General features: G+C 29.8%; 1 protein-coding gene across 1 annotated transcript; it reads right to left on the bottom strand.

The window, feature by feature from the left end:
• Positions 1-238: 238 nt before the first annotated feature.
• Positions 239-9,782, bottom strand: LOC147907905 (nose resistant to fluoxetine protein 6-like). The gene is made up of 12 exons (XM_087411819.1): positions 9,408-9,782; positions 7,866-8,110; positions 6,341-6,534; positions 6,105-6,202; positions 5,245-5,776; positions 4,917-5,082; positions 4,638-4,717; positions 4,459-4,554; positions 4,260-4,389; positions 2,167-2,341; positions 430-572; positions 239-362 (listed from the first exon to the last, which is right to left on the bottom strand). Exons 1-12 carry the CDS (start codon positions 9,622-9,624, stop codon positions 252-254), a joined length of 2,187 nt encoding a protein of 728 aa, XP_087267945.1. The 5' UTR covers positions 9,625-9,782; the 3' UTR covers positions 239-251.
• Between the last annotated feature and the right edge of the window lie 2,335 nt (positions 9,783-12,117).

The raw sequence follows: 12,117 nt of genomic DNA, 5'->3' as shown, positions 1-12,117 counted from the left end.
TTTAAAAATATCATTCAATTTATTAAATTTATGCTTATTTTAAATATTGTTCCTTCGAAATAGTTCATACGAATTGAACCTAGTTTATTTCTTAATTCCATCATAGTCGAATATGATTTCACACAAATCTATAGAGGGACAAACATTTAAAATTGATTTTATTTTATTGTTTTTTATTTACAATTATTATTACAGTATTTCCATTGCAATCAGGTATGCGAAATTATAATCTCATCTCTTTCCTTTTTCTGTTACGAGATTCTGAGCATTCGCATTAATAGGATGTACGGTGACTCTGCCATTAAATACAATGCATATGCACAGAAATAACTAATCACCAAGCATGCTATGATCATAACGCTCTGAAAATTATGACAATAAATATATTTAATTTGTCGAGGTTGGAGTTTTAATTGTTCGTGTACTTACTATGGATAGGAACTCAAAATGAACAGATGTTTCACTATGTAAATGAATCGAATATATAATAAAAGGATTTAAAAGATAAGCACAGTATGTAAGTCTGCTAAGAGGAATCCAGATTTTGAATGATAAGAGCTTCTTAACAATGTCTGTAATAAAACATTTGATAAGAATAAATTTTTTTCTCTAAATTATAACGTTGCATTGTTATGATTTATAATATATATAATTTTCCATTACAAAAATGCTTATTAAGCATCCTTGTATCCATCGACGCTAAAAATCACTCCGAGACCTCGGAATTTAAATTGTCGTTTTATAAATTATTTATCTCACAAATGTAATATGTCATTGTTTCGCATTACGTTTGAAATAACTAATTTATCAGACAACAATTTAAAAAGAATGTATCACAAGGAAAATTGTGAACCGACTGCAATTATGTGGATAGAGAAACTTGTAGAGTGTACATAATGCAAAAGTCAGGATGGATTTATTGAACAAGTCCATACATTAAAGGATTTTTGTTAGATGTTATTCCAAATGAAGATTGCAGTGGAAAATAAGATCTATTACCATTTACAATTTATGCTACATATGTAACGTCAATTTTTAATTTTAATGATCTCGTTCAATATTTTCTTAATTCTTCCATCGAAAGAGAACACGAATTTACGAACATTTAATATTAATGATATCATGTTACGCTTAAATTATCTAATATATGTAACCGATTTATATTGCGACCGGAGGCGTGACGAGGCACTGAGCAGGTACGTTCCAGAGTAGAGCGTAAAATTTGGAGGGGAACAAAATTTTAATAGCTACTTTTGTAGCCAGTGCTACTTTTGTAAATACAAAGCTCTATCTTAATTGGTAAGGTAAGATTTTTAAATGAATTAGTTAACAGTGACTTTCTGGAAATCATTTCAAATTTAGTAATAGCGTTACAGATTTTATTAATTGCTTCAATGTCTGTGGCAACTGCAAAGGCATCTTTTTTAAAATTGAAAATAATAAAGTATTATCTGAGAAATGACGCGAAACGTGATCATGCGATTTATCATAGCTATGATATCAATTGAAAAAGAATTGGCGAGTTTAGCAGTTTTGATTATACTATAATCAGTTTTGATTGCGTAACTATTGAAATTACGTAAACATACTGATAACGTAATCAGAATATTTTCAAAAACCAAGCCAGAAAAAATAATAGTATAGTAGTATAATATAGTTCGTTGCATTAATATAGTTCGTTGCGTCAAAATATTAATATAAAAAAAAATAAAATTTATTGTATTCGTATCTCTATGTTATGCAAATTGATGGAAATTCCTTTTTTTTTTAGTTGTTAGTTAATTGTCGTTAGTGGATCAGAGACTCAGTTGGTGATTCAGAGACTCAGAAAACCTTATGATGGGAAGTAAAAGCAAATTCCAGCGTAGGACATCAAAAGCGGTCGTAACGCATCCGATTGCAACTCTTTTATATTTAATTTTATTGTTACTTTCAATTAGCTTAATTATTATGTTTTACACCAAGGATCTGATGAAGAAGTTGACACATTTGTATGATTTAATGTTTATATCAACTGATAAATATTAAATATAGTTTAATCATTAGCACTTAACATGTTTTGCCTCGTAGCATTTCCTTTCTAGCAATCTTTACTTTTAAAAGTTCTTAAATCAGAATATTTTGCTTATTTTGTATCTATTTAATACTATTATTAAATCAACTAACCTCCATGCTCAGTAAAACACATTATTACAATCCATGCTATGCCTATGGCCCAAACTGTTCTACTTAATGCAACATAGATAGCAGCAGACAGAACGGATATTTGTTTTTTGTAAAGGCCAAATAACACCAAAATATTGCAAGCAGCACCAAGAATCCAACATAAAATTACAATATTCTGAAATTTATATATTTTATTTAAAATATTGTATATTGTATATATATATTATATATCCGGAAACTTTTTGATCAAGCTGATATATATATATATATATATATATATATATATATATATATATACCATATATATATAAAATATAAATATATTAGGTGTACAACTTTATTTCCGCCGTTTTCCTATAGATGGCTTTAGCGTAAGTGGTGGTCGAAATAAATAGATCATAGCCGTCATACAACAAACTTAGGCATTTGTCAACATAATCCCATAGAAACATTAGTCGATTTGTGTCTGCATCATAAAGTTATTCTCGATTGAAAATGTCAGTTTACGAGCCAAATTCTCGTTATTTGCGGGAGATTTTAATTTTATGCTTCAATGTGAAGAAATCTGCGGCTGAGGCTCATCGAATGCTCTCAAATGCTTATGGTAAGGCCGCTATTAGTGAAAGAACGTGTCGTGAGTGGTTTTAACGCTTCAAGAACGGTGATTTTGACGTCGAAGACCGGCATAGAGACCGGTGGAAGAGAGAAGGTTTTCGAAGATGCAGAATTGGAGGTATTGCTTGATCAAGACTCGTGTCAAAATCAAGAAGAATTAGCACGATCATTGGGAGTGACACAACAAGCCATTTTAAAACGCCTCAAAGTTATGAATGATTCAGAAGCAAGGAAATTGGGTGCCGTACGAGTTGAAGCCGAGAGATGTTGGACGGCGTTTGTTTGCTTGTGAACAGCTGCTTGAAAGGCAAAAACGGAAGAGATTTCTGCATCGCATTGACTGGGGACGAAAAATGGGTTCATTACGGGATAACCCCAAGCGCAGAAAATCATGGGGAGTTCCCGGCCATGTTTCCACGTCGACAGCCAAACCGAATATTGACGGCTCCAAGGTCATGTTCTATATTTGGTGGGACCAGCTCGACGTAGTGTATTATGAGCAGTTAAATCCGACTGAAACAATCACAGGTGATTAGTATTGAACGCAATTGATGCGTTTGAGTCGAACATTGAAAGACAAACGGCCGCAATACAACGAGAGACACGATGAAGTGATTTTGCAGCATGACAATGCTCGATCCCATGTTGCGAAAGTGGTCAAGACATACTTTGAAATGTTGAAATGGGAAGTCCTACCCCACCGTATTCTTCAGACGTTGCTCCCTCTAACTATCACTTGTTTCGATCAATGGCACACGGCTTGGCTGACCAGCACTTCCGGTCTTATGAAGAAGTAAAAAATTGAATCGATTCGTGGATCGCCTCAAAAGATGACCAGTTTTTTCGACATGGGATTCGTACGCTGCCCGAAAGATGGGAGAGTGGCCAGCGATGGACAATACTTTGAATCATAATCAGTGTAACCAGTACAACCAGTTTTTTACAATAAAGCCTCGAATTTCGGAAAAAAAACTGGAAGCAAAGTTGTACCTAATATATATATATATATATATATATATATATATATATATATATATATATATACTCTGATATATATATATATATATTAGGTGTTGGAATTAATTCGTAGCGTTTTACAAGTGATGGGAAGTACTTTCATTAATGTATTTTTTAATGCTCATGTGAAATAAATAACATTCTTTCATTAAAAACGCTACGAATTAATTCCAACACCTAATATATATACACATATATGCATAACACACCACGCGCGCGCGCGTGTTTGTGTGTGTATAACTGCAAATATAATTTAAATTTAGTTACGTTTAAAATTTTTGTAAAATCTGATATTAGTCCATTTATAGACATAGATACTTGAAATTGACGCGATCTGCATAATTAGAAATAATTATTTCTAATTATTATCTGAATTTTATTAATCGGTAGCTTACATATTCTGTAATTCCAACAATTGGTTGCATCAAATTCTCTTATAAAATAAATATTGTATATTTTACCTTTTTCAAGATTATTTTTTTGTTAAATCTTCTTATAATGTAACCTGTAATCATTCCAATAATATATGGACCAATTCGAATCCATGGAGGGAAGTAGAGGACATCTTTAAGTCTGTACTGTTCGTCCAACCTGTAATAATAAAAAAAGTATTTATTTACTAAATTAGTTTCACAATTAATAAGATGCTCTGTAACTTACGTCGGAACATATTCATAAATGTATGAGATATAACCGCTTAAGATAATCGAGGCTATCAAAATTGTACATAGTATGACAACAGCCACATAAAAATATCTGAAATTTATAGCTTTCATTTATTCAGATGCATGTGTTGAAAATGTAACTTTCCACGATCAATCAACGATCGTTTAACTTACACAGTTGATAGAATTAAAAGCGCCAGACCAATTATAAAGAATTGCATATCGCTGGATAGATACCAACTCCAAACCAAGCACTACAAAAAAATTTCTCTCAATATAACTCGGAATAACGAGTCTCTCTGGAGTGTGTGATATCAGAATGATATTATAATTAAAGCTGCTAATTCCAAAATTTACTATCGATACTAAAAATCTATAGTTTACGTAATGGACACTATAGATTTTCAGTCCTGGCAATAAATTTTGGAACATAACCTAAATTGGCGTTTGTACCATCTTTTTATAACCAAATAGATTATTTATGTACAAGATATTTCTCCACCAGTATTTTGCGCAAATTTCGTGTGGTCTCTCCTCAACGTAGAATGGCGAATTCTTGTCGTACCAAGCTGAGCTCAATTGCGCTACTCCTATCATCATTATGTGAGCCGGTGTCAATCTTAAAAGAAATATCTACACTTAGAAACTATAGAGAAAGCTATTATTATTTGGTTCATTGTTAAATTATATTTATAAATATATTTTCTGTTATTTGATACTGTCATGCTTATAGCATCTTTGTTTATGTTCACGTAAATTTAAGATAACATTAGAAATGTACCGAATATATCTCTTCATTATGTTGACAAAGTATTTGTTTATCTCTTCTTTGTAATTAATCGGATTAATTCGTTCCTTGTCTATTTTATTCTTTAAATACGTGTAAGCCAATAAAAATCCGCTTAAAAAGAAATAAGTGTCAACCGATACGGATCCGTTGCTGATCATTTGAAAGGGGAGACTTTTGATCAATCTCAATATCTGTATTTTATTATCTACATAAATGAAACAACATTTATTATACATGGAAAATGACACATCAGGAGATGTAAATAATCTCAGTTCTGCAATTTTTGTGTCAGTACACTTACCTACATATTCTGTCGAGAACATTATGCTATGCATTATTATCATCCAAGCCATGGTCAAAAATCTTATACCGTGAATGACGGTTATTTCTTCGGTGCCCAATTTTGTGTTAAATATCATCTTCGTATTTGTATAAACGGAGAAACACATTAATACATTCCCGATTCTACTTTTCTCACGTGAAGACAAATCTGTCATATGCATCTCGACCGCGTTTTCTACATCTAAATCACAATTCGGAACGTGTATTCATTAAAAATTGCGAACGATGTTTGCCGACAAATACATGAAAACTATTAACAAGCAAATATTTATTATAGAAAAAAAGATATTGCACTATAGGAATAAATAATATTGTACGAGAGAAAAAATATCTTCTTTGTATTTCGGAATTTTATTAAAATAATTTCCAATTTAGTAAAACTGTTCAGTGTGTAAAACGAGAGCGTGATTTTTTTTTTTTAGTACGAGGAATATAATAAAAGCAATATTGCGAATACTCCGAAAAGTTATACAATACTTAAAAAGTTTTACAATTAGATATATACTTACTAACAGTTTTATTCGTTGCCTTTAAATATGTTTGATATATAAATATATCATATATTGTACCGCTTATCATCAAAGCAAAGGTAAGCACTAAACCAACACTGAAATGATAAAATTAATATTTGCAGCTATCTCTTCCATCGCTTTCTCAAACTCTTGGAAGAGACATAAAAATTTAACGTATATTATTATTTTATTGGTAAAATTAATTTTTTTTGTCTTTATGTTTTTCGACATACCATATGAAAGGTATTGCACCATTTAACAGCCATTGGTGATTATCCTTTAAGTTTTTTATCTGGATCAGATTGAAGTCCACGAAATAGAGATCATTGATTAAAAGAATTCTATCTCGAAATATTCCTTCTAGAATGAAACTTATATTATTCATGGAACAAGATGCGGGCAAACAGAGACCGAGCGTAATCAGCTCCTAAAATATATATGAAATTTTTGGTATACAATGTATATAAAAAGTACCGAAACTCCTGAAGAATATAAGTTTTATAAAAAAAATAATTCAGGTAAAAGTTATAAAATTTATTTATAGAAAGATTTATTTATACTAAAAATAAAAATAAAAGTAACAACTTTCAAAAGCTACGGCCTTGAAAAAGGTCATGTTAAAGTCACGTTAAGGTCATGAACAACATTTAAAAGATGCTTCGGTGGGCTAATGGCTTAGGACACTCGTATGGAATATAACAGGGTTCAAGTCTGGGCCAAGGTAATATTTTTCACAATAAATTTATTAATATTTTCAACATATTAACTTCTTTATATTATGATGCTTAATAGTAACATCAAATTATTAAATTGCTTATCAATTTAATTCGCGATTACTAAAGTAGTTTTAATTGCGTTTATAGTCCGGAAAAACAATTCGGCGCGCAGTTTTAAAAAAAGACTACAATGTAGTACATATATAGTGTACATTAGTTATTCAAGATTGAATTATTTAAAGCAATAAAGATCCAGGTTCGTAATAGGCATTTTTTTAGTATTGATGACATTTAAAAGGTTTTACATCAGTTAGCCATATAATTAATATTTATTTATTTTTGTATATGGATTACGTAACATAGAACATATTGAATGCGTATTTGCATTATTGGATATCAAATATATAATATTTAATATGTAAATTGTTTCATAGTCGTTAATTTTTTGTTTCTTAATTGTGATTTATGACTAATGGCTTATTGGCCAGTTATGGATTTATATTGACCATTAAAAGGCTCATAACTTTTTTCTCTTTTTACGATTTATGTCACATGACTTAAAAATTAAATTTAACGTGTTTAAATCCGTTTGCAATAAATATTAGTGACAACATTATTTTAATTTATTCACATTGGTTTTAAAGTGCACTGAGAAAAAATGTACTAAGTTTTAATAAATGTCTGTTTGAACAGTACTAATTATTTAATAAATAATAAACGTATATTTTTTTAAAACAAGAATCATTAATTTGATTTATCATTTTTCTATTAGTATATTTAAGTATTTATTTAAGTATTTATTTATCATAAATAAAAGTTAAGTATTATTCAAATAATTAATTAATGAAATTTAATACATTTTTTCTTATATAAATAAGATTTATTAGATTTATTTACATCGTAATATAGAAAGATGCGTGAAATGTATATTGTAAAAAAATTGGACTTGAAATCAAAATTTAAAATCTATAATAAGAAACCGTTGATTAAAAATGTGATATACTCTAGACAGTCTAGATAATCGCAAGAAGAAAGAACTTACTTCATCTAACATATTGATGTGATACTGAAGAGTACTGTTGTGTCTGATGTAAGCAACGAAATAATTCAGTTGAAAAGGTGGAAACTCATTCTGCGGATCGCGATATCGCGTGTTATTTAACATATATTGTCTTGCGAACTCGAAGGGAGTCTTGTTCATTATATCGAGGCATTGATTACGACTGCCCAGCCAAAAATTATTTCCATAAAGGAAACCTGATTTGAGTTCGCCACTAGAATCCAATGCTGGAAGACAAAAATACACAATTGTTATTATAATTATGTAACAATGTTCTAGTAAATAGTGTTTCTTATTCAATGCTACTTAATCAGTAGGTACTTTTATTAATTGCTAAAAGCAAGATCACTATTACAAAAGACAAGCCTTATAGCGTATTCGGCCGGGTGTGCACCAACCTGGGTTGGATTAATGATATTGTTATGCAAAGAAATTAATTATATTTATATGTGATAATTATATGTTATGTTTTTTATGTATTGTATTATTCATCCTCATTATCCACAGATTCGTTATTCCAAATGTAGGAAGTCTATTTGTACATTATAAATATTTATAAACATGTATAATTATGTAAAGTGATGCATAATTATGTATGAGCAATCATTTTAAATTTTTTCAAACTTGTTTTTTTTAAACAAACAATGCGAAAATTGTTACTTCAATTATTTTTTATGTTTTCACATTACTATTATTATTTCTATTTCATTAAAAAGTAATTTTATAGAAGAAAGAGGAATATATGAATATATATGGACATAATTCGTATACGATTATATGTGTTTATAAATATTTTTCTTTATATGTATTTATACATATTCATAACAAACTTTTTAGTGGGTTATACGGATATTCAAAACATTTAATAGACGTCCATATTTAGATTTTACTTTTACAATGTTTTTCTATTAAAATACACATATGTAACAACATATGCAATGCATTAGTTTGCACAATATGCTATATCACGCTTGGCTATCTGGACTCTTACTGCAATACTGGGCCAATTCACATTTGATGAAAGCGGAATAAATTAATAAGATACTGTCAGAGGATATATTGGATGATAGCATATTCCAATAAACACTTCTTATCATACAGTAATTACTATTGCAACAAGCTCTTCAAAAACAAAAGATATCCAAAATCAATACATAACACATTTATAATAGGTTTCGAAATTAAATATGTTTTGGATATTCTATAGACGTACAAAGTTGTAGACGTACAAATGTACATCCTATGAACATCCAAAATGTCCAGAAAGTCCAGTGAATGTACAATGGACGTTCATGTGTTATTTGGGTATATGATTACTGACAATCTTTTGATTTATTTATTTTATAAACAAAGGTAAAATTATACAACAAATCGATTTAGTTTCGGAGTTTAGTTAATTCTCTAAAACTCAACATGAAGTAAATGCGAGATTGTTCATGTGATTGACTTTCTTGATTTTGCATTTATTTTATCGATCCGATAGGTATCAAAAATTAATCATGATTAAGAACGAATTGTATTTACTTTTTAAACCCCACAGTATCCGTTGATCGACAGCGTCTAGGAAAGCTCGTAATTCCGTTGCACATGTTGCCGAACCAAGAAGACTAGCTCTCGAGGCAATGGCGTAGGCGGGTAATAAATGAATAATATTGTTGTCGTTAGAACTGCGAAATTGTGCAGAAACGTAGAATAAAGTGGCGAAATGGCAGATATACGAAATAAACGTGACATAATGCATACTTTGAATCCAAAAATTAGAATCACTTTTACTTCCCCGTTAATGCAAACTGTGGTCTATATCGATATCGACCATGAAGTGATCAATTTCAGAAATATAATAGGATGAAGTGTAAAGAATTTTTTGCTCATGTAAAGAATTTCATTAATGCGCAGGTCTAGAATGAAGACACGTTTATCCCAATGAATAATATATTAAAAATGGATTGTTTATTAACTTTGTCCGTGCAAACGTTAGTGTAATGTTTTAGAGTTTTATTAGAGAATATTCCCCATTTGATTTGTATAATTCAGATTAATTTTGATCAGCGAGATTCGACGACTGCGACAAGACTAGTTTATATAAAGAAGTTAGAGGATTTATATAGTGTAAAACGAAACATCCTCCCCGCGACTTCTTCGTCCTGGCGGAGTCCCTTCACTTTACGTGCACTGCATCATTCGAACATAACATCTTGAATAAAGAGCAATCTAATAAAAAATATTTTTGTCAATAATAAACCAATATCTTATGACTTTGTAATATGCCAATTTTAAATGTAGAAGAAAGAATGAAGAGAAACTGATACTGACACAAGTCTTCTAAAGCGATAATCCCTTATTTTTCATAAACTAACTGTACGTGTTTTAGTGTAACTACTGTACTTTATGAATGCTAAGAAAATAATGATCTTTTTAGCTAATTAAAGAGGTACAAACTCATAATTCGTATATTTGTTTCTATATCAAATCAACTTAAAATGAATTCTACGAATACAAAAATAAAATTTTTACGATTTTAATTTAAATAAGCAAAACTAATACAAAACAATTAAAATAAAATAAAATAAAACAAATGTTTCAACTCCAATCGAGTTATTTTCAATGCAATCTTACAATAATATAAATATCGTTCTAAATTCACTATACAATAAATAAATATCTTTAAAAATTCATATATAATCTTACGATATTCTTACAATTCCTTAACATAAAATTTCTTCTTTCTGTGTAATACGCTGCGAGTCATTTTTATCAAGAAATAATAAAATCATAAGAAAATTCTGGAAAAGTAACCGTAAACAAAGAAATTAAAAAGAACTAATATTAATCACATAAAAATTGATAATATGATAATATACCTTAATAAATCTGTTAAGAGAATAATACACAACGAGAAAAAAATGTAAAATGTGGTCCATTTCGTGGTACAATAAAATAATCTTTTTAATTTAATAGGTTATTATAAGCAAATTCGCATAGGTAACGAGCATCTGACGTACACGATGTCAAAAAACGAAATGTCAAGCAGAAAAACATTATCGAGAACGGAAAACGGAAAAATAAGGGGAAAAGGAAAGAAGATGTTAGAAAGGAGAAAGAGAATGTATAATGTCAAAATACAAATCCGGTCCAAAGACTCCGTGTCATTTCGTCTATTAATCCCATGCTTCTGTTTTTTAATATGGACCATTTCAGATATCAACCTTTTATTGTATGAAGGTTCTACATCTAATATTTCCACTTTATCCCATTTAAAGTTATGATTCTCCTCAATACGATGGAAATCACTGATGGAGATTTTGAACTTATATTGATATCAGAAACATGTTCATGCAATCTTTAATTGTCTTTTAGTTTGGCCAACGTAACTGGCATCACAATCCTCACAAGATATTCCGTAGACCACATTTTGATTCTGATCGTGTTCCAAATCATCCTTTCCTCTCCTTACAAAACTTCTCAATGTGTTAGGAATAGTAAAAGCCAATTTACAATTAAACATATTAACAATAGGTATAAATCTTTCAGATATCGTATTAACATATGGAATCCTAAAAAACCTCTTCTCAGTGTCATCCTTATTCTTATTCAAATTATTAATCTTATTAATGTGTTATTTTATTCTATTATGAATAGTCGAAAAAATAAAACGTAACGGATACCCATTCTGTAAAAAAATCTTAATAGCGTCAATCAAATTATTTTGTTGGAATTTCGGATGACACAAAAAAAATCTTATTCATGACTCCATAAATTACACTTCTTTTATGACAAAGTAGATGGTGTGAATGGAAATTAAGAAATCTGCTGGAAAAGGTTGCTTTACGGTATGTATCAAAAATGAGATTCCGTTTTTCAATAATCAACATCATATCTAAAAAACTTATTTTTCCATCAAAGCCAATTATGTAACGAATTAAAAATATCCAAACTATCATAAATTCTCTCAGAAGGAGCGGCTAAGATAATATCAACGTATCGAGGAAAATAATCAACAAGGCAGCATTTCAATAGCCATTTTTTCAGAGTCTGCATAATAATATTTGCAACAGGTAACAAAGGCGAATGGGAATCCCAAATATCTGCATGTATATTTTTTTATTAAAAATAAAAACCATCGAACCATACGAAGGCTATCAAAAACTCGTTCAAAGGAATTTTAGTCTTCTTAGATATAACATCCTTACAACTACACTATCAGATGCCAAATCTATAGGTGGATTAGTAAATA

This window comes from Acromyrmex echinatior, chromosome 12 (genome assembly GCF_024713525.1).
Source record: "Acromyrmex echinatior isolate Ae372 chromosome 12, ASM2471352v2, whole genome shotgun sequence".
Classification (NCBI taxonomy): domain Eukaryota; kingdom Metazoa; phylum Arthropoda; class Insecta; order Hymenoptera; family Formicidae; genus Acromyrmex; species Acromyrmex echinatior.
Note: the sequence above shows the minus strand (reverse complement) of the source record. Positions and strands in the feature narration are given on the sequence as shown.